The sequence below is a fragment of the Ictalurus furcatus genome, chromosome 25 (genome assembly GCF_023375685.1).
Source record: "Ictalurus furcatus strain D&B chromosome 25, Billie_1.0, whole genome shotgun sequence".
Taxonomy (NCBI): domain Eukaryota; kingdom Metazoa; phylum Chordata; class Actinopteri; order Siluriformes; family Ictaluridae; genus Ictalurus; species Ictalurus furcatus.
Window position 1 is genome coordinate 10932758 of NC_071279.1, and position 23183 is coordinate 10955940.

At 41.3% G+C, this 23183-nt stretch overlaps 2 protein-coding genes across 6 annotated transcripts in view; both read right to left on the bottom strand.

The window, feature by feature from the left end:
- dnm3a (dynamin 3a) overlaps positions 1-14480 on the bottom strand; it is a 45844-nt gene extending 31364 nt beyond the window's left edge. For 2 of the 5 annotated variants that reach the window (XM_053613961.1, XM_053613957.1), the window contains exons 1-11: positions 14186-14480; positions 13575-13811; positions 7301-7374; positions 5768-5917; positions 5456-5659; positions 5274-5372; positions 4479-4639; positions 2302-2444; positions 1631-1766; positions 277-344; positions 30-168 (exon numbers count right to left, since the gene is read on the bottom strand). In XM_053613961.1, coding sequence (XP_053469936.1) covers positions 30-168; positions 277-344; positions 1631-1766; positions 2302-2444; positions 4479-4639; positions 5274-5372; positions 5456-5659; positions 5768-5917; positions 7301-7374; positions 13575-13735 — 1335 coding nt within the window. In that variant the 5' untranslated portion in view covers positions 13736-13811; positions 14186-14480. The remainder of the gene's footprint in view (positions 1-29; positions 169-276; positions 345-1630; positions 1767-2301; positions 2445-4478; positions 4640-5273; positions 5373-5455; positions 5660-5767; positions 5918-7300; positions 7375-13574; positions 13812-14185) is intronic. The other 3 variants (XM_053613960.1, XM_053613959.1, XM_053613958.1) reach the window with 3 other exon arrangements.
- A 198-nt stretch (positions 14481-14678) lies between these two features.
- mettl13 (methyltransferase 13, eEF1A lysine and N-terminal methyltransferase) lies at positions 14679-23179 on the bottom strand. The gene is made up of 8 exons (XM_053614613.1): positions 22721-23179; positions 20940-21684; positions 20663-20862; positions 20381-20570; positions 20076-20249; positions 18221-18433; positions 17665-17796; positions 14679-17511 (listed from the first exon to the last, which is right to left on the bottom strand). The coding sequence occupies exons 1-8, from the start codon at positions 22871-22873 to the stop codon at positions 17219-17221; spliced, it is 2100 nt and encodes a 699-aa protein (XP_053470588.1). The 5' UTR covers positions 22874-23179; the 3' UTR covers positions 14679-17218.
- Between the last annotated feature and the right edge of the window lie 4 nt (positions 23180-23183).

The window sequence follows — 23183 nt, forward strand, 5'->3', positions numbered from 1 at the left end:
CATATTACGCACACACACACTTATAATACCTTGCTGATGCACTGCCGCACTGTGGCTATGAGCTCCTGGATGACCATATCAACACATTTAATACACGGGCCTTTGAGCTTCACTATCTCCTTCTTAACAATGGCCTCAAACGCCAGGTCAGGAGTGAACAAGCCTGTCCTAGACAAACAAACCAGACAACCACACAGCATATGTATCTATGAGCTGAGAGTATAATACACTGTTAGACTAAAAGTGGAATAAAGGCGTGGTGTTTGAAAGCCAGACCTGATCCCATGAATATTCTTGATGGCATAGCTTATCTCACGCCGCAACTCTTTCTCATCAAACTCCATCTGATGAGCAAACGACAACAAATGAGTGTGGAGAGTGTTTACAAGGTAAAGGTCGACCGATTGATCAGTTTTGCCCATTAATTGGCACCGATAACCGATTGCTGGAGCTATCAGTTATCCGCAAAAATCCGCACCGACAGTTATTCCCAGTTGCAGAGCGGCTCAGAAGGGTCCAATGTCATTATACAGTACGGGAGCGGCCTCTAGAGGCAAAATAAAACTATCTCTGACAAATTTTGTTGTGTTATTTGAAGTGTTTTTTTATTCATTTAGGATGTCTCTATTTTTATTTGTTAATTGGAGTGTTAATTTTTGATTCAGTTTGGTTGTTTATCTTTCATTCACTTTAATATTTATTAATAGGTAAAGGGGTCATGACATGGGAAATCAAATTTTCCTTGATCTCTTGATGTATAAGAGGTCATTGTACCAATAAAACGTCCTGCAAGTTTCCTAGCTTAATACGTCCTCCCCAGTAAAAAAAAAAAAAGAAAAAAAGGGCATTTCATTAACCAAGCTCCAAAGTGGATGTGGCAGGATTTGTGTTGTCATATGGGCAAACATATTTGCATATGACTGCCCCTACAGTAAGACATCGACACCTACTTTTACATAATTGCACCGATCGCGCTGGCGCTCAGCCCCTGAAAACAGCTCCGCACGTGTTATGGCAGGGGGCGCTGATAATTAATTCATAGGCAAAGGTGTTAGCCAATCATAGCAGTCGGTGGTTACATTAAAGTCTTATAGGTAAAGGACAAAAAAACTGATCATTTCAGTCAGAGGGTCAGAGACAGGGTGTAAAAAGCTCATAAATTATTAAATTTTGTATGATTTTTGTGCAAAAAAACTTTACTTATATTATAATTACACCCCAGGTAAGATAATAAAATTAATTTGTCATATGTCATGACCCCTTTAATACATGTATATATATATATTTTTATTTCATTAAAAAAAGTACAGTACATTTTCATGGTACAGTCAGTACTGTTTATTTCTGTAATAAAGTTCAGCAATATTTTTCATGAGGTGTCATGTTTTCAGTCACTATCGATTTTAAAGCGCCCCATTATGCTTTTTTTTCAGATATTACCTTTCAGGTAGTGTTTAATAGCTGTTTGTGAATTTAGCAGAATTGGGGTACTTTAAAAACTATCGGTTGATTAATCGGTTATCGGCATGTTCTGCCCAACTTAGTTATCGGTAAAAACCCACTGTCGGTCGACCTCTAGTACAAAGCACAGTTTAATCAGTGAAGCAGATGTGCGATGACCGGCACACACCTTAACTAGCTCAAAGGGAAAGCGCTCATGAAAGATGCGATTGATTTTGGCTCCTCCTGAGAGCTGAACGGTGTCCACTTGGTCACCAGAGCCCTCAATCATCTTTTCAAAGTCCAGTCCAAAGTGCTGGATTAGCCTGGATGACAGAGAGGGAAAGACACAAAGATACTTGGTTAGACAACTGTAAGTGGAGCACTCGATTTGTGAGAATATGTGTTTTTTGTTAGTGTGAAGACAGAATTTGTGTGTCAAAACCTGTGTATTGTCAAGAACAACTCACTTCATTAAATTTGAAGAAAAAAAAAAGCTTTCAGGGAATGGATATCAGGGCCATGTGAATTCATTACTCGTAGTGATTTACTGCTTTACAGCAATATTGAGAGCAATATTTCAAAAAAAAACAAACCATATCGATCTGCCAAGAATGTCTGGTGTCCAAACTTTTCTTTAAGTTGGAGGTCTACAGTATGTCACCACATCTTTGATTATTACTTGTTAACTTCATTAGCCTTGCAGGTCTACATAAAATTCTGGTTTTGCATGTAAGTATTCTGATTTGCTGCATTAAAACTAATTTAGTGATGGTTAGTCAGGGATCACATTTCGGTTTGCGAACGTTTCTATGTGTCTGTTTATACGGTATCATATTCTGACTGCATGTAGTGACTCACTGCATCAGTGCTTTGGTCTTGCGTGAGTGGTCATCAGGGTCCGTGTGTCTGTATTCCTCAGCCTCTTTATCCAGCGAGAATAGCTGAGACATCAGCCGGTTACGGAACTCCGGAAGTGTGTCCCGGATGTGATTGGTCAGTTGCTATGGATACGAGAGAGTTACCATACAACTCAATGCTAGGATATGTTTCTATATCCACATAGGACTTATAGGATAATGTTTAAAGAGACCCTTTGGATGCCTGTGTGATGATTTGCAGGTGATAAGCTGCAATGTAGCCTAAATATTCTGTTATTTATACCCCATCTCAGGCTTGTTCTATATATATATATATATATATATAGAGAGAGAGAGAGAGAGAGAGAGAGAGAGAGAGATAGAGAGAGAGAGAGAGAGAGAGAGTAAACCCCTAAGTGAAAACGTCCAAATTGGGCCCAATTAGCCATTTTCCCTCCCCGGTGTCATGTGACTTATTAGTGTTACAAGGTCTCAGGTGTGAATGGGGAGCAGGTGTGTTAAATTTGGTGTCATCGCTCTCACACTCCCTCATACTGGTCACTGGAAGTTCACCATGACACCTCATGGCAAAGAACTCTCTGAGGATCTGAAAAAAAGAATTGTTGCTCTACATAAAGATGGCCTAGGCCAGGGGTTCCCAAACTTTTCCAGGGCAAGGCCCCCCAAATGTCATTAACATTTGACCGAGGCCCCCCTTTTGCAAGATGTCTTTTAAACACATTAAAAATACAGACTTCTGAATATATTCCCCTTTATTTCTTAATAATTACATCTTACATCTTTACATTACATTACATTACATTAGGAATTGATTGTGTGTGTGTGTGTGGTTGTCTGAGAGTGAGAAAGAGAAAACATACTAGTGGGAGGGATGGGCTTGGTGGCTCCAACCAAATTGTTGAGGCCCCCCGGGCGCCCCCTGGCAGCCCCCACTTTGAAAACCACTGGCCTAGGCTATAAGAAGATTGCCAAGACCCTGACACTGAGCTGCAGCATGGTGGCCAAGACCATACAGCGGTTTAACAGGACAGGTTCCACTCAGAACAGGCCTCACCATGGTCGACCAAAGAAGTTGAGTGCACGTACTCAGCGTCATATCCAGAGGTTGTCTTTGGGAAATAGACGTATGAGTGCTGCCAGCATTGCTGCAGAGGTTGAAGGGGTGGGGGGTCAGCCTGTCAGTGCTCAGACCATACGCCGCACACTGCATCAAATTGGTCTGCATGGCTGTCGTCCCAGAAGGAAGCCTCTTCTAAAGATGATGCACAAGAAAGCCCACAAACAGTTTGCTGAAGACAAGCAGACTAAGGACATGGATTACTGGAACCATGTCCTGTGGTCTGATGAGACCAAGATAAACTTATTTGGTTCAGATGGTGTCAAGCGTGTGTGGTGGCAACAAAGACAAGTGTGTCTTGCCTACAGTCAAGCATGGTGGTGGGAGTGTCATGGTCTGGGGCTGCATGAGTGCTGCCGGCACTGGGGAGCTACAGTTCATTGAGGGAACCATGAATGCCAACATGTACTGTGACATACTGAAGCAGAGCGTGATCAGTATGCAGTATTCCAGCATTATAACGACCCCAAACACACCTCCATGACGACCACTGCCTTGCTAAAGAAGCTGAGGGTGAAGGTGATGGACTGGCCAAGCATGTCTCCAGACCTAAACCCTATTGAGCATCTGTGGGGCATCCTCAAACGGAAGGTGGAGGAGCACAAGGTCTCTAACATCCACTAGCTCCGTGATGTCGTCATGGAGGAGTGGAAGAGGACTCCAGTGGCAACCTGTGAAGCTCTGGTGAACTCCATGCCCAAGAGGGTTAAGGCAGTGCTATAAAATAATGGTGATCACACAAAATATTGACACTTTAGACCCAATTTGGACATTTTCACTTAGGGGTGTACTCACTTTTGTTGCCAGCGGTTTAGATATTAATGGCTGTGTGTTGAGTTATTTTGAGAGGACAGCAAATGTACACTGTTATACAAGCTGTACACTCACTACTTTACATTGCAGCAAAGTGTCATTTCTTCAGTGTTGTCACATGAAAAGATATAATCAAATATTTACAAAAATATGAGGGGTGTATTCACTTTTGTGAGATATATATATATATATATATATATATATATATATCTTTCTCTGTCTCTCACTTGGTTGAGAACCCTCTGCAGGTAAGGTGTGCCCATGTGGTCGGCCATGTGCTTGTAAGCTGGATGAGACAGGAAAAACACCCGCTCCGCAGCAATAGCCGCGCCGATGTCCTTCTTTCCCTCAATGTCCTTCTGACTGCGATTCACCACTCCAATGTAACCTACATCAATCCCAGATACATACACACATAGAGACTTATACACATTAGTAGAGAGGCTCTTTGACAAAGAAATAGTAAATATGCAAATGAAAGGAGGCAGGAAAAGAAAAAATCAAATATTATACCGTCTATATAGAATGTCTATAGGATACTGTAAAACTGAAGCATATTTAGAGAGTGTTCTACAGTAATCTGAATGGAAAATAAAAAAGTCTTTAGATGTGTGTGTGTGTGTGTGTGTGTGTCTGTGTGTGTGTGTCTAATGCATTAAAGTGCAAGCATGAAGCATGAAGGCCCAGCACCTGGCCTTGTTTTAGCTGCTGTGGAGAGCACGGCCTACACTGCTTGGCACCGGTTCAGTTCCTATAGACCAGCTCTGGCTGTAACCTAAACCCTGTGGCAGTGGGACTACAGGAAGGGAACTTGTCTCATATCAACACCATGACCTCATACAGATTCGCTTACAGTTAAAAGGCTTTACACACACTACATTTGTCCACACATGCCCATACTGATATGACAATATTACTATACAAACAGTGCCAGTAACATTAACTGAAAAGCACACTGATTGCATTCTAGCACTACTAGCCTTTGTTAAGGCCTAACTGCAGACTGATTAAGCACAGTGTACCTCTACGTAAGGGTAGTACCCTGTTCTCCAGCACATCTCTGGCATCTGTTCCATCGTCCATCAAATCTAGTTTAGTGATGACGCCGATGGTCCTCTGACCTGAGACAAAGGAAACGCAGATCAAAACAAATCCTGAGGAAACTCAGTATTGCGCATTCAGTATTGTTCTGTTCGGCCCTCACCTTGTGGGTCGACATCTTTGGCCAGTTTGAGGGCGTCTGAGTTGGCCAGGTCCATGTTTGCGGGTGTGACAGCCAGGATGAGGCAGTTTTCCCGGCAAATGTACTGCATGATCATGTCTCTGATCTGGTATTCGATGTCTGGAGGCTGATCCCCTACTGGAACCTTAGTGATGCCTGGCAAATCTACTAGAGTCAGGTTGAGCACTGAGATAGAAGGAAAATGACAACACATTCACATGTTACATAATTGTATAATGTTTAACGTAAAAACGCCATTTTTGGAGAGGAGTGTTGTTAAGGTGATGATCGTACCGTTTGGTGAGTACACACGTAGGTTGATGGGAATGGAGGAAATGCCCTTATTGGCTCCTGTACCTCTGTCTGTCTCTGCTTCAATCTCTTGTCGAACCTCAGCAAAGTTCGTAAACTTCTTCCCTTTACAGTGCAGAAACTCGGCATACTCTACGAGAGCCGATGGAAGGAGAGGTGAGAAAGAGGACACGGGAGAACAAATGAAATGCGTTTAATAAATTCATTAAGATGTTAACTTAACCTTTCATAGATTACGTTTACATGGACAACAATAATCTAATTATTGACCTTATTCTGAATAAGACAATATTCTGATTAAAGTGTTTACATGAGTCACTTTTAGAATACTCCTTTCATGTTCCCGTTTTACGTTATAGCTCATAGATGGATTAACATCACACGTCATTACGTCCCCACGCCACGCCATCCGACGTTCCCTCCAGAATTTCACGTATCGACATACAGTTCGTCTTTGTTATGGTACCATATACAGTTTTGAGTATTTCATTTTTAATTTTATGAAACTTCAAGTGCAGTTAATTATTTGTCATGCTATACATAAATGGTAAATTATTTATATATCGCTTTTATCCAAAGCGCTTTACACTGTGTCTCATTCACCCATTCACATACACACTCACACACCAATGGTAGCAGAGCTGCCATGCAAGGCGCTAACTTGCCATTGGGAGCAACTTGGGGTTCAGTGTCTTGCCCAAGGACACTTCGGCATGTGGAGTCATGTGGGCCAGGAACCCTACGATTAGTGGACAACCCGCACTACCACCTGAGCCACAGCGGCCCGTGCACATAGACGACTGCTTGAAGCCATGGGATGCGTCCGAAACCGCATACTTCCCTACTATATAGCAACCGAAGTACATGTATTTCTCCTACTATATAGTAAGTAAGTACGCAGTTTCGGACGCAGCCTGCTCTCTTGTTTGCCGTCAAACGGTTGAGCACTGCCGTGTGTGTACGTGTCCTGTCGCAAAATGTGGTGAAAACTCCCACACGACGTTAATAGTGTGATTAAGGTGTGTACATGTCTGTAATGCACTTCCATAATCTGACTAAAACAGGAATACTCCACATGTCCTAATTCGATTTGTGTTTACTTAGAGTATGACTTTAGTCGGATTAAGGTCATCAATAAATCACTGTTTACATGCTAGTTTCTTAATCAGAGTATCGTCTTAATCGGTTAATATCGGATTACTGTTGTCCACGTAAACGTACTGATAGTTGGCTACAAGTCGTTCCATTGAACAGTTGATGGAAACAGATGGGGACACACTGACCCCCAGTGGTTTAAAAAAAAATTCATGCATGTAATCAAACATTCAGCGGTCACACCTTTCCTTTTCCTTCATTGACTAAAATGCAAAAGCTGATCAAATCTGGAACTCCGTCACGGCTGAGAAAGCACAGCGCAAAGTTTCATGGAGTCAGCGAGTCAGTCCTGTGCAGTCACACAGCAGGGCCGCTTGTATATACTGTACATACTGTGTGCATATGTACGTGTGTACCTACCTGAGCTGGAGCTGATTAGCTGTAACACAAGTGGTCTTCGAGTGACAATCCCTGAGCCTCTTGGTAAGAAATCCCTTGGAAAAAAAAAATAGACAGAGTCATTTTAACCATACACACCCCTGGAACAGAGCCAGGAAAGACAGCATTCTTAGACAAGGCCAGGCAATGTGTCAGGGATGTGGTGAAACTGTAAACCCAACAAGTCTCACTGCCTATTCCAGACACACTTATTACTCTCCTGACTCCATATATAGGACAGGGTGTAAAGTAGTGCTACAGGGTACAGTGTATATATGGTGTGTGTTCAGTCATTAAGATAAAATACAGGACACACCATTTTGTTAAAAGTTGAAGTTATTGACACCAAAGCATCATACCAAAGAGTGGGAAATTCAAGAGACAAAACTACATAACAGGGACAAAAGAAGGACAGAGCCATCCATCTTCCAATGCCAATCAGCCTACACTGTGTGTCTTTGGACCAGGGGATGAAACCTGAGTACCTGGAGGAAACCCCAGGAGAACATGCAAGCTCTGTGCAAACAGGGCAGAGGTGGGATTTGAACCCCCAACACTAGAGGTGCGAGGCAAACGTGCTAACCACTAAGCCACCATGCCCCCTAGGACAAAGCCAAGTTGAATAAGAAGCAGACTGACTGGTGACACGATACAATTAAGGACCAACAATGGTTCTCCAGTGGTCCAGAGATGTGACTAAATATAGAGAATAAATATATTCCAGGTCATACTGCGATCACAATGTGTAGCAGTATGCCCATTTTTGATCATAACATGATGCCCTGCTATCAATGTCTTGTAAACAAAATCTCAGGTTTTCAAATTGAACAACATCTATAGTTCTTACTATAGATCTGTCTTGGAGAGATGATAATTGATGGGATTGTGTTCTTCATGAAACTAACACTAAGGCTTCTCACTATTCAAATAAGAAAGCATGCAAACTAGTTTAAACCATGAAAGCAACAAAAACAAAAGTGCCCTTGGCATGAATGCATTTTGTTTCATTGCTCAAAAAACACAACGTACTTCTTGACAAAAACAAACCAAGTACTCAGGCTTCTAATATGTCTTTCCTTCGTTCATTATTATGTAGTGCATAATTGTATGGAGTGCACAAAGGAGGAGATTTGTAGCTCAGAAATTCAGGCGATGATGCAGGAATCAGGTTGTGTGTGTGAAGCTAAATCAGAAACACAATCCAAAATAGAGAGGGACCTCCCTCAGGAGGAGACCCAGTTAAACATACGAGAGAGCTAAGGAGACGGAGATGTCAGGTAAAAGCTTAGCTGGCTCACAAAGAAATATTAAAGATCTGAAAAAAAAAAACACTTTCATGTAGGATCCCTCAGTCACTGCGAAACTTCACAACAGGCCATGTTGTAGTTAGAACATAATCTGCATCCCTTAGGCTGTGGAGTCGAGATGTTTTGGATTACTTTGCCACGTTTAATCAGGAGTCGACTCTGGCACATCCACATTCCTTCTCTACAATGTGTCGTATTATTATTAGCCTAAACTCCATTCATTCTCATCATTTGCCCCTGACCTCGATGTTCAGTCCATGACAATGCTTTCATTCAGACAGCTGTACCTCTCTTTTTCCCCATGTTCTTGTTTTACTGGAGAAGGCTGAGTCAGTGAAGCTTGTTTACCATTTTCTGAATGGGTGCGACAGCATATGTATGTATGTATGTATGTATGTATGTATGTATGTATAAATAAATAAATAAATAAATAAATATGCGCAACCCCAATTCCACAAAAAAGTTGGGACAGTATGGACAATGCAAAAAAAAAAAAAAAAAAAAAAAGGTCACTGAAAATTCAGTTCACCCTGTACTACATATATTGAAAACGCATTATTAACACGTTATTAGAGGTTTTACTTTGTGAATTTAATTTATTTTTGAAAATATACACTCAAATCAAATCTGATGATTGCAACACACTCCAAAAAAGTTGGGACAGTCAACTGTTTACCCCTGTGTAAAATCACCTTTTCTTTTAATAACACTTATTAAGCGTTTGGGCGCCGAATGAACACACCTGCTGGTTAAGTTTAGCAAGCGGAATTTTACCCCATTCATCCATTATGCATTTCTTCAGCTGCACAACTGTACGGGGCCTTCGTTGCCATATTTTGTGCTTCATAATGCGCCACACATTCTCAATCAGAGACAAGTCAGGACAGCAGGCAGGCCATGCTAGCACCCGCACTCTCTGCTTACACAACCATGTGCTTGTAATAAGGGCAGAATTTGGCTTGGTGTTGTCCTGCTCTGGATGGCAGCAAATGTTGCTCCAAAAGTTACCCATGCCATAGGCACTGACACACCCCTGTGCCATGACAGACACTGGCTTTTGGACCTGACCCTGATAACAGCTTGGATGGTCCTTTTCCTCTTTGGCCTGTAAAATACGACGGATATTTTGTCCAAAAACTGTACAAAAATTTGAAATGTTGACTTGTTGGACCACAAAACACGATTCCGTTGAGCTACTGTCCATCTCAGACGAGACTGAGCCCAGAGAAGTTGGCGGCGCTTCTGGACAGTGTTGATGTATGGCTTCTGCTTTGTAAAGCCTTAACGTGTATCTGTGGATGCAGCGGCGAATGGTGCTGACTGAAAAAGGTTTACCAAAGTATTCCAGAGCCCATGTCAGGAGATCCATTACAGACTCATGACGGTTTTTAAGACAGTGACGTCTGAGGGATCGGAAATCACATGCATTCAGAAGTGGTTTTCGACCTTGCCCTTTACGCACATAGATCTGACCAGATTCCTTGAATATTTTAATTATATTGTGCACTGTAGAAGGTCCAAAATCCTACCGATTTGTCTTTGGGGAATGTTGTTCTCAAAGTGTTGGATTATTTGCTGAAGCATCTGTTGGCAGATTGGCGAGTCTCGACCCATGCTTGCTCTTGAAGAATTCGGCATTTTTTGGAGGCTCCTTAAAAACTATGATTAGACGATTGCCTCACCTGTTTCACATGACTTTCTTATTTCAACTTGTAACATCACTATTAGTCCTAAATTGCCCCGTCCCAACTTTTTTGGAACATGTTGCATGCATCAATTTCAAAATAAACATTTATCTTCAAAAAACCGTGCAGTTGATTAGGCAAAATATCAAATACCTTGTCTTTATATGTTATTATAAGTCAAAGTACATTTACAAATCACTCCTCTTTGTTTTTATTAGCATTGTCCATACTGTCCCAACTTTTTCAGAATTGGGGTTGTACGTACACACACACACACACACACACACACACATATATATATATATATATATATATATATATATATATATATATATATATACACACAAGCTTACAATATGAGAAGTGTCTATTTTCAAATTAAAATACACATCCATTATGTCTCTCTGTCTCTTACTTATTTTAACTTGAGCAATTCATTCTTTCTCTGCCATCCCTCTCTCCTCATCTTCTTCAGCATCAAGTCAACCCTCTCATATCCTCAGGCCTTGATGAACAGTAGGCAAGGACAGATGGCTTGTGGTGCTTGAAGCACAATGATTATTCCATCGCTATGGCTACATCTATGAATTCTTTTAAATAATATACAGTGAACAGGCCATCATGTAAACCACAGGCTAATCCATAGCTTCATTATATATTAAGGAAAAATCATCTAATATTTATTCATTCATCTTCAGTATCTGCTTTATCCTGGTCAGGGTTGTGGTGGATTGTGAGCCTATCCCAGGAACACTGGGCATGAGGATGGGACACCAGTCCATCACAGGGCACCATACACTCATTCGTGCACTCAATCACACCTAGAGGTAATTTACCGACAAGTTTTTGGGAGGCGGAGGAAAACTGGAGAACCTGAAGAAAACCCACATGATGAGAACATGTGAAACTAACAGCTCAATCAAAAGCAAAGCAGGTAACAGGGGTGTAGCATCAGTAATAGACATCTGGGAGAACAAAGTGTAATCTGTGAATTGCTATATTAATCTGCTGCAGAGAGGAAAACCCATTTTGCCATGTGCTGCATAAGACAAGACTTTGAGTGGCCTTATTTCTTATAGTATGTGGGTCACATAATGAAGTAACTGGCGTTTTCTCTCACACTCTTTTAGATCTGGTTACAGGTGATGAGTATATCTGATATGATACACACACACACCTCAGGAGTCAAAGATAAGACTTTTGCTTCTGCTCTATATCAGAAACAGTCATCTGAAACAGCTAACCTTCACCTCACTTCCCCACTCGTTACAACCGAGCATGACAAACAATGGCCTGGTTTTTGCTAACAATGCCGGTTTCCTGTGGACAGGCCCAAAACATCGTCAAGGAAACTATCTTGGCAAGCGAGCATCTTCTGTAAAGCAGCTGTACTCCTCTTCAAAGCAAAGCAACATGGAAGCAACGGCATACTAACACACAGACAACCTTAATTTCAGAACCTAAGAAAAAAATATATTATGTCTGTTCAAGTCCCTCAATTGACTTGCTGTTGTTTCCCACCGTTTTAATATATATTTTTGAAATAATGCATCAAAATTCTTCATGCTTTATCTTGGTCAGGAATGCTTTGGATCCAGAGTCTATCCCAGGAACACCGCGTGCAAGATGGACACACACCGAGGATGGTCCATCGCAGGGCACTATGCACAAACACATTCACACATTCATTCACACCTAGGGGCAATGTAATGTAACCAGTCTACCTACTGGCCTGATTCTGGGACCTGGGAAGAAACCAGAGAACTTGGAGGTATAAATATAGATAATTTACTGTATAAATACACACTATATTGCCAAACGTTTGTGGACACCTGACCATGACATCCATATGTGCTTGTTGAACATCCCATTCCAGATTTATCCCCCCCTTTGCTGTTATAATAACCTCCACGCTTCTGGGAAGGCTTTCCACTAGATTTTGGAGCGTGGCTGTGGGGATTTGTGTTCATTCATCTACAAGAGCATTAGTGAGGTCAGGCATTGATGTTGGTTCATCCCAAACGTGTTCAGTGGGGTTGAGATCAGGGCTCTGTGGAGGACGCTCGAGTTCTTCCAGTCCAACCATGGAAAACCGTCTCTTCATGAAGCTCGCTTTGTGCACAGCGGCACTGTCATGCTGGAACAGGTTTGAGCATCTTAGTTCCAGTGAAGGGAAATCTTAATGCTACAGCATACAGAGACATTCTACACAATTGTATACTTTGAACTTTCAGGCAACAGAGTGGGGAAGGAACACATATGGATGTGACGGCAGGTGTCCACATACTTCTGGGCATATAGTGTATATAATATATGATTTATTCTATTATCCTTATTCAATCTATCCATCCGTTTTCTGTACTGTTTATCCTATACAGGGTCACAGGGAACCTGGAGCCTATCTCAGTGAACTCGGGGAACAAGGCAGGAGACACCCTGGACGGGATACCAACACATCACAGGGCACAATCACACACACATTCACTCACTATGGACAATTTGGAAATGCCAATCAGCCTACAACACGTCTTTGGATTGGGGGAGGAAACCGGAGCACCCGGAGGAAACCTCCACAGCACATGGAGAACATGCAAACTCCACGAACACAGGGTGGAGGCGGGATTCTAAATTATAATAACAATAATAATTATTATTATTATCATCATTATTATTATTATTATTAGCTGTAGCTACTATAAATGAATAATAATTATACAATCATTATAGATTTATGTATCGCATTTGTTTAATGGATGACTCAACAATCACAAATGTGGCACTAAAATGATTTCAGGTTTTCATTAGTAAAGCTTATTAAGCTCAGCGTTGGTGTGTGTCTGACAGGGACTTTCAGTAGACACTCAACTTAAACCTGCCTTCAATGCTATGAAGGGAATTACATATAATTAAAAAAAAGGATCTACCGGAAGACCAACTTTCCTCGATGTTTCCCATCTCTGGAAGTATTTGTCTCGGATAAGTCTATCTATGTCCTCTAAAACATATGCCAGATATAAACCTTTTTGTCTGCTGAAAATGTTAAATCCCTGCACCCTGCAGAATGAAGTGAAGTCTCGATCGCTTTGCATGAACATGTTCTTGGCTCCTGATCCTTGTACTTGGCAGGAGAAGGAGGATGGAGATGAAGAAGCGGCTGCAGACTACAGATGAGTGCAGGAGCCTCTGCACCTGTTGCCACCACACAGCACATCCTGTACCATCCTATTATAATAAAAGCCTTCAGTGAGACATGTGATCACCTACCTGCCTACGAAGTTCTCGAGGACGGAGGACTTGCCCGCACTCTGTCCTCCTACCACGGCGATCTGCGGCAGCTCCAGACTACAGCTCCGGCCGAGGACACCGAACGCCTCGTGGAGTCTGTTCACCAGCGGAATGAGCTCCTGCATCCCCTGGTTCCCCATGATTACAACCTTGACTCTGCACAAATCATCCAGAGAGTGCAAATGGAAATCTGGGGAAAACGGTGTGTTTGCCCTGCTGGAAAAAAATAAACAATAGAAACCATCACCAGAAATTCTAATGGTTTCCACTATAAACACCATTACAAACCATCAGCTATCTATTAAAACTATTATGGGTCCTCAATGGTATCCACTAGACATACCATGCCACCAATAAAAGGCCACAAAGACCCACAGGGACCATTACAGTTTCCATTAAAACCAATACAATTCCCATTATAACCATTACAAATTATGTGTGTGTGTGTGTGTGTTTTTTTTTTTCCTCCAGCAGGCTTACTGATGCTTTTACGCGTTTCCAGATATCTCTGACTGAAAAGTTGTTGTCCTTTTGGTCCATTAAAAGAAGATAACTTTAATAATGCTCGTGAATAAAGTCTGGTAGCTTACCCCCGTCCTCGTCTTGTTTCGCTGTCACTTCTCAGCTATTTAGACGCCGGATTCAGTTCTGGACGCACACACGGAGAAAGTTAGCTATCCTTCAACTGTTAATCTTTCTTTTCCACACCACAGCAATGACACGAAGAAGTTAAAACAAGTCTGGTACCGGGAAAAGTCTCCACTTCTTCGGTTCTTGTCTCTCTTCTCTCTCTCAGCTGGAACACTGACAGTTAACGGTCCTCATTAGCGCATGCGCAAACGCCATCAAACTACTTACCAGAGACCGACAGGACTGCTAATTCACTACTGCCTACAACACTCTTCCTTTCTAATGGTTTTTTTTAGTTAATAGGCCTTTTATAAGCCTTAATGTTACATGTTTACGTATTTAAAATCCCTTTAAAGCTTTTCATGACAGGCAAAGTGGTACACAGAAGTGTTTTTCCTTCAGAGTGACAGTGTACAGGTACAGTAGATAAGCCCGAGTGCTATAGTAAAAATAACGAGACTGGACTCTGAGGCATGCTGGGAATTCTATGGAGTGTTTCCCTCCAAGTTTAATAAATAAATAAATAATACATTTACATTTCTTTAGTTGTATGTATTATTATGTATTACTGTATACACACGAATTTTCAGTACACCCTGTCAGAAAAAAAAAACAATAGGAACCCTCATAGAATTTGTAATGGTTTTAATGGGAATTGTATTGGTTTTAATGGAAACTGTAATGGACCCTGTGGGTCTCTACTGGCAATCTGTTGCCTTCTATTGGTGGCATGTTATGTCTAGTGAATACTTTTAAGGACTACTAATAGTAATGGTAATTGTTTGAAGGGTTAGCTGATGGTTTATGGTATTTGTTGTGTAAACCATTAGAATTTCTGTGATTATTTCTATTGGTTTTTGTCCCCAGCAGAGCAATCATATTATTATTGCATTAAAATAACAAAAACTTTTTCAAACGTTTCCATAATTTTTTTCATTACTGTATTATATACACACACCATCGACTTTAATAGGAACACCTGTAGACCTGAACATTTATGCGGTTATCTAATCATCCAATCATGTGGCAGCAACTCAATGCATAAAATCCTGCTCATCAAGAGGTTCAGTTAATGTTCACATCAACCATTAAAATGGAGAAAAAGTGTGATCTCTGTGACTTTAACCGTGACATGTTTGTTGGTACCAGATGGGCTGGGTTTGAGTATTTCAGAAACTGCTGATCTGCTGGGATTTTCACACACAACAGTCTCTAGAGTTTATACAGAATGGTGCAAACAACAACAACAGCAGCAACAAAAAACAACATCCTGTGAGCATAGTCTGCAGGCTGAAACACTTTGTTGATTAAAGAGATCAAATGAGAATGACCAGATTGGTTTGAGATGCCAGGAAAGATATACTAACTCATATAATCAGTATGTACAAGATTTGTGAGCAGAAAAGCATGCACAAAACCTTGAACCTTGAGGTAGATGAGCTACAACAGCAGAAGACCACATCAGGTTCCATTCCTGTCAGCCAAGAACAAGAATCTGAGGCTATCATGGGCAGAAACACACCAAAACCTGGTCTTTTCCAGTCTTTAACTGTCCAGATGATTTTCTGCTCACCACGGTTTTAGAGAGAGCTTATTTGAGTTACTAGACTTCCTGGCAGCTTAAACCAATCTGGTCATTCTCATTTTCTTCTGACCTCTCTTATCAACAAGACGTTTTCTCCTGTCACTCACTCAGTGTTTTTTTTTTTTTTTTGCACCATTCTGTATAAACTCTAGAGACTGTTGTGTGTGAAATTCCCAGGAGATCAGCAGTTACTGAAATACTCATACCAGCCCTTCTAGCACCAACAACCATGCCATGGTTAAAGTCACAGAGATCATACTTGTTCCCCATCTATCTATTGATCTATCATCTAGCATTTAATGTTCCTATTAAAGTGGACAGTGAATGTATGTAGTAAACATTAACAGTTGAAATAAATGCATGGTACTACATACTATTTATGCAAGTTTATGTAAAAATGTCCATTACCTCATATTAATCCCAACAGAAATGAGTACTTTAAACAGATACTTTATATGTGACTGTGTAAAAGTCTAGGCTTGCGTTAATAAGTTATACCATTTTTCATTTAGTTATTCATTTGACAGATGATTTTATCCAAAAACTATGTAAAATTGAGCTGAAAAGATGAGGGTTAGAAGTTTTGTTCAAGGACGAAACAGAGACAGCTTCCATGATTCAAACTCATAACCTACCGGTTACTAGTCCAAAGCCCTAGCTTGCAAAGCCACTACTTCCCCTCACCACTTTTTCCCAGTAGGTCAGCTGGATGCCATCTTTCAGCTGAAGCACTTCTGTAAGTGGATAAGGGCGTCTGGATAAGGGCGTCTGCTAATTGCTGTAAATGTAGTATTGTACTCAGTCATGTGCCATGTGTTTACTAACCAGATGAGTAAAATTATAAAAGCTTTTTATATATAGTTTTTTAATTATATAGTTTTTACCACCATGTTAAATGATCATGACAGTCTTGATGTGCAGTGTGACAGTGCCATTTAAAAAAAAAAAAATCAAAATTGCAATGAAAAGCCCTGCATCTTCTTCCCAACTGACCCATCCCCCTAATTTCCTTTTAAAGAAAAAGGGGGGGTGCTGAGCAAATGCTCTATCTGGTGCCAAGCTCATTTCTGGGCCAGAAAAATGTAAACAAAAGCCTGAAATTACCCAGGTGCACTGCATTGCAACATTTGATAAGTTTTTATAAGATAGCTCTGATTTCATGATTACTATAGGTCTTAGGATAAACTAAACATTACAAACTGCACTTATAAGAATGGGGGAAAAAATCAGGCACAAAACAAGATGTAACGAATCAATGTTGTTGACAATGTTCTGACATAGTTCTGACAACCAAGAATAGTGTGCTTTTGCTTTTAAAACAAGCTGACTTAAATTTTTAAAAGAATTATATCTATATTAAACTGGGTACTTGTGTGCCTCATTTCTGACGCACGTCCTGACAGACAGTTCAAGCTACTCGCAGGTCTTTCAGCATTACAGTAATGTCTATTTGTGGGTTAAAGGGAGCATTCTGACTGTGGCTCCGCAGCGTCCCCTGTAGGTTTTCGGCAGCCTGCTGCAGCTCCTTTGGGATGGTGTTTAGTTTGTCTCGTTCACCTCCACCCCGGGAACACAGCAGCACCTCGTTCACTTCACCCTCAATAGGGCGAGAAAGCACACTCGGGAACACGGCCTGTAAACGCTCCAACACCGACTGCCTCAGAGCTGAGTCACGACACACCAAGTTTAACATAAACACTCCTGAGAAGGGGGAGACAGAGCGAGCTGTATTATCACTGTTGTGCATGTACAACAACACAACACACATCATTCATGTCAACTATGTTAGCTCTTTAATAATTAAAAAAAAGCCTTAAATGAAAAAGAAAGGCGTCTGAGGTGAAGTTATCCTACCTCGAGGAGTTAACAATTTGCAGACTTTCTCTAATAGGGATGTTTCTACAAAGGCAGGAGGAGGACAGCTCATTCCCAGGGAGCGGTCCTTGCTGTCAACATCGAACATGATGACATCATAGGAATGTCCTCCTATAAATAGGCATGGAATGAGGAGTGGAAATGAGGAGTGGGAATGTGTAGGGTTGGGTGGGGTTGCCTGGCAGTCCATACGGGGCATTTCATAAGAATACACATGAGTGAAAACGTATCTACTTTATATCAATCTTTTTCCTATAAATATCTATTGTTTTAGAACAAAAGTACTATAGACCCATTAAAGCTGATTCACATTATAAAGAGACTGTAATCAATAACATTTGTACCTGACCGTACCGTTCAGTGCTGTGAATATATTAGCTTGAAATGTCAACATAATACAGTTGTGAATGGTAGATATTTAAGCACTTAGTTTACTGTTTCCAGATACATTCAAAAATATGTAACCAAAACTACTACAGCAATAATTTGCATAAGACATATTACTGTAACACTGTTAAAAAAAAAAAAATCTTACCCTTGCTCTCCAGCATGCTGATGTGTTCTAGACCGTCTCCCAGTATTACCTTCAGTCTGTCGTCAGTCTGGAACCCGAACCAGGTCTTTGCTACCTCTAGTACGGCCGGGTCTAGTTCCACAACCTCCACACACGCACCAGGCACAAAGTCCCGTATGAACTGGGGCAGCCCTCCACCACCCAGCCCCACCACGAACACTGATACCTGACCATCTGACCAACAGAACAGACAGAAAATATCAAGCAATCTGAAACATACTTCACAGCAAAAAATATTTGTATAACTATTGTTAATGATGAAAATTCACAATATGATCACACTGGACAGATGATTTACACATACACACACCCCACCCATCTCCCTCTCTCGCTCCACATACTACTCCTAAGTCACCAGTGATCCTAAAGCCTTCTGCTCTCTGGACCTGGACCTGCCTGATCCGTCTTGATGCCCTACTTCTGTTTGCAGTTTTTGTCACCTGAAAATCTCTCGCTGCTGCTGCTAAGGATGGCCCCACATGTTCAGCCTAAAGATACATGAGATTACTGTGGATTGTACCACGTAGAAACCATAAAGTTAGCTGTGGATGTTCTTCCTTGGACAACTTTAGTAAATGTAATTGCTAAGAACAATTTGCGCTCAAGTCTCCATCTGTGAACAGTTAAAAATTTCTGGTCAATACGACAGACTTTCAGTTAGAGTTATAAGGAATTCAGAAAGGACTGTGATGCTCATATTCTTCAGAGGCTCATATGTTCCTTTTAACACAATTGCACCTTTTGACTACATATTATATATGTATATGTAATGTATATGTAGTATAGAGAATTTCCTCTCAAGGTTTCTTATTCATGTCGTTTCAAGGAGTTTTTCCGCACCACTGTCGCCTCTGGCTTGCTCGTTATTTATAAGTTTAACATTTATATCCAGAATATATATAACATTTATAACATTTATATCCAGAATATATATATATATATATGTAAATGTCCATCGTTAAAAGTGCATACACAAGAAGATCCCCATTATCAGAGTAATACTTACAGTGCTGCCCTCCACTAATATTGGCACCCTTGGTAAATATGAGCAAAGAAGGCTGTGAAAAATTGTCTTTATTGTTTATCCTTTTGATCCTTTGTCCAAAAAATTCACAAAAATACTCTTCGTGTTTCACAGGGGTGTAAATATGAGGTAACACATAGGCCAAATTCCCTTAGTCATTCATAACAGTGGGTAAGACCAAGAAATATAGCTGTGTTATGTTTGCAACTGTTTGATATCCATGAGAGCAGAGAGTTTTTGTGATTTTTTTTTTTAAACAAAAGATCAAAAGAGTTTAAACAATAAAAGCAATTTTTCTTTGCTCATATTTACCAAGGGTGCCAATATTAGTGGAGGGCACTGTATGCGTGTAATACATTGCTGGTGCATCCTTTTCACAAATGTTCGGATTTTACCGGAATACACAAATTCGCATTTGCTATAAAAGTTCCATTATACAGGATATGACATGATACAAATTCCACATTCAGTGGATTAGCGATATTTCAAACGATGAAGAATCATCACCCGCGTCATCCCTGCATCAATCCAATTTCAGGACTTTTTTTCCCCCTATTCTTTTACTTCACAGACTTTACATCTTTCGTGCCATTCATGATTCACTGTCTTGTATTAAATCAGACAACACATTTAGCTCTTCAACATGAACTCCAATTAAATTCTTTTTAATACTGCATGTGTGAAAGGAACTTTAAACTGTTGTCTTAGTTTAGTTACTGCTTTACTGCTTCTATTGAACTCAAGGCCTAACAGTGATTCCCCTGTACCACAGAATAGTTTGGCAAAGCATACCTTTATTACCGAGGGCCTCCTTTCCTAGCATGGCAAAGCCTGCGATCATCACCTCGTGATGAGTACAACAGAGAAATCCTCGATCTACGGTGTGATTTTTGTGAGCTGAAGCTGGAGTTTCCGGAGCAGGGCGTTTAGATTTTTTCTTGCTCTTCTTTTTCTGAGCAGAACCAACTGGAAAAGCAGTAGAATGACACAAAAATAAAGACAATTAACATTATAGGCTAAATACACATCTGGTTATACAGATGTCTTGGCATAATACAAGTTTATTTGGTCTTACACTGGGAATATAAATCACTCACTTGTAGCCGCGGATCGCAGGCGGCTTTCAGACTGCACCAGCTGAGTGTTGTTCATGAAGATCAGTCTACGGTAGACATGACCATCCTCTCCTCGGACATCTTCAACAGAGTACTCGCCGGTTAGGCCACTGACGCCTCGGCCCACCACCTCCCTCCAGCCCAGGTCACCTCCTACAGACAAGAATGGCACCTAAACCAGAGACAATAGTGAAGAAGATGAATAAAGTACAGAACTAATATATATAATAATTATTATAAATATGTTTAAATTCTCCTCTTTACCTGCTGATTGGCTGGCATGCCAGGAGGAGCCAGTTCCATCACCATGGGAGAGAGCTCGGACTGGACTGCTTGCATGTCTTTATATTCCTGGTCTCGATGCATCGCAACAATGATCAGTCGGCGGAAGTTTGCGCTTGCGGCTAGCTGAGTGCGACCCTCGGCAGAACCGTACAACCAATCGGATTCTCGACCCTGAGGAACTTTACGAATCAAACACAATCATTAGCGTCGCAGTTATGAAAGACAAGCACACATTCATACGGGGAATGGCTCTTACCAATAAAGATAGCAAAGTGGTTGGTACGGGGAACTTTGGCAGAAGGCGGACCGTCCTGCACCGTCAGTGTGTATCGGGGACGGCCCGTGGCTGCATGGCACAGTGTGAGGGAGGGCGTGCTAGCAGTGTCTGTGGCACCCCTGAGCTTCTGGATCATGAGTGCATACGCCTGCCGTTCCTTTATTGCAGCTAATAGCTCAGGAACCGACACCAGCCTACACGGGGCGCCGTCCTCCCCCTGGCACATCTCCAGCACTTTGAATGGAGGTGGCTGGCGGAACTTGGTGCAGATGAGAACGAATACAGGAAGAGCGAATGAGGACGAATCCAAGTCTGGGTTCTGCTGGCTCAGGCAGTGGATACGTATGGCAAAGCCAGCTTCAGCAAAATGCTCTACTGCCAGCTTTATCACGTGCTCCTGGGCGAGAGTCACACAGACATAGCGGCCGCCCACAGCCAGAACTCGGCCCACCTCAGCTAGCATTTTGCTCGCCACAACGCCCTCCTCCTCCGAGGCCATGGCATCTAGAGTTCCCTTGTCCAGAGCAGCCTGGAAGCTTCCGTTTTCATAACCCGTCTCAGTGGCATCTACCTGAAGGAAGGTGAGGTCGGGACGACGCTGAACATTTCTCTGGTTCATATGAGCAACAACTGTCTCACTAATGTCGATGTTGGTTAACTGGCGGTAGCCTACATCGTAAAGCTGCTCACTTAGCTCCGAGTTCCCACAGCCAACCACTAAAACCTTATACAGAGAAAAGTATTCATTAGAATTCATACTCCTGTTTGCAATATCTTCTTACTGAACACCCTTTCAACACAGCTGGTACAATCTGACTTTATTGTATACAGTTTTGGAAGAGTAATGATTTATAATCCCACTGGCTGTGTTGAATGGTCCCTTTTTGAGTCTGGTTTCCCTCAAGGTTTCTTCCTCATATTGTCTCAGGGAGTTTTCATCAACACTATCATCTTTTGCTTATTTAGGGATCAAAATCTACATCAGGATTTCTGTAAAAATGCTTTGAGGGAAAAAAAACTGTTGAACTAAATATTCATTCTAAGATGTTCTCCTTAGGCTGAAGCACTTCACTAGTTCCATTAGTACAACTAACAATGTTCTAAAACTAGTGGACCATGGCATGATCTACGCAAATAATAATATATATTTTATATATATTATATATTTTAATCATCACACCCATATGTGCTTGTTGAACATCTCATTCCAGGTGAATCACTCTTTATAGTTATAATAACGTCCACTCTTCTGGGAAGGCTTTCCACTAGATTTTGGGGCGTGGCTGTGGGGATTTGTGATCATTCAGCTACAAGAGCATTAGTGAGGACAAGAACTGGTGTTGGGTAAGGAGGTCTGGGGTGCAGTCGGTGTTCCAGTTCATCCCAAAGGTGTTCAGTGGGGTTGTGGTCAGGGTTCGATGGAGGACACTTGAGTTCTTCCAGTCCAACCTAACACACCATGTCTTCATGGAGCTCGCTTTGTGCACAGGGGTATTGTCATGCTGGAACAGGTTTGGGCCTCTTAGTTCCAGTTAAGGGAAATTGTAACGCTACAGCATACAAAGACATCCTATACAATTGTGTGCTTCTAACTTTGTGGCAACAGTTTAGAGAAGAACTACATATGGGTGTGATGATCACGTGTCTACAGGTGTTTGTTTTGTTTAGATCAGTTCCCATATACTTAAATACATTCAAACCTACAGTACAGTTTCAGTGTTTTTAATTAGAAGTTTATTGAGTGTAAAGTCTGTCATTACCTTCTCACGGGGTTTGATGTATTTGTGCAGGACGCCACACAGTGAGTTGTAGTCCCCATACCACTCAAAAGCTTTTTCTCCCCGTTTGCGGAAAAATCGTTCCCAATAATCTGCAGAGCTGAACTGTTCCGCTGTTCTGGGCAACAGACTCATGTCCTCTTTTAAATCGTGGCTGGATCAAAAATCACGTTGTCGATTTTTATTTATTTGTTTAAATGCTGATCACCAGCAGCCTTTAACATGCAGTACATAAGCTACTCCAAACTATAGCACACAGATCCCGTAGCATAACGTTATAAACGCTGCGGATTTAATACAATTATTCTCTTGAGCCCCGAACTATAATGTTGCTTATATATATATGGTTTTATTATTATTATTTTCCTCGCAGTCTAATTCATAAACACGAGTTGAAGTCGTTTCCCACATGTTTTGGAGTTTCAACCCGGACACATTTCCTTGA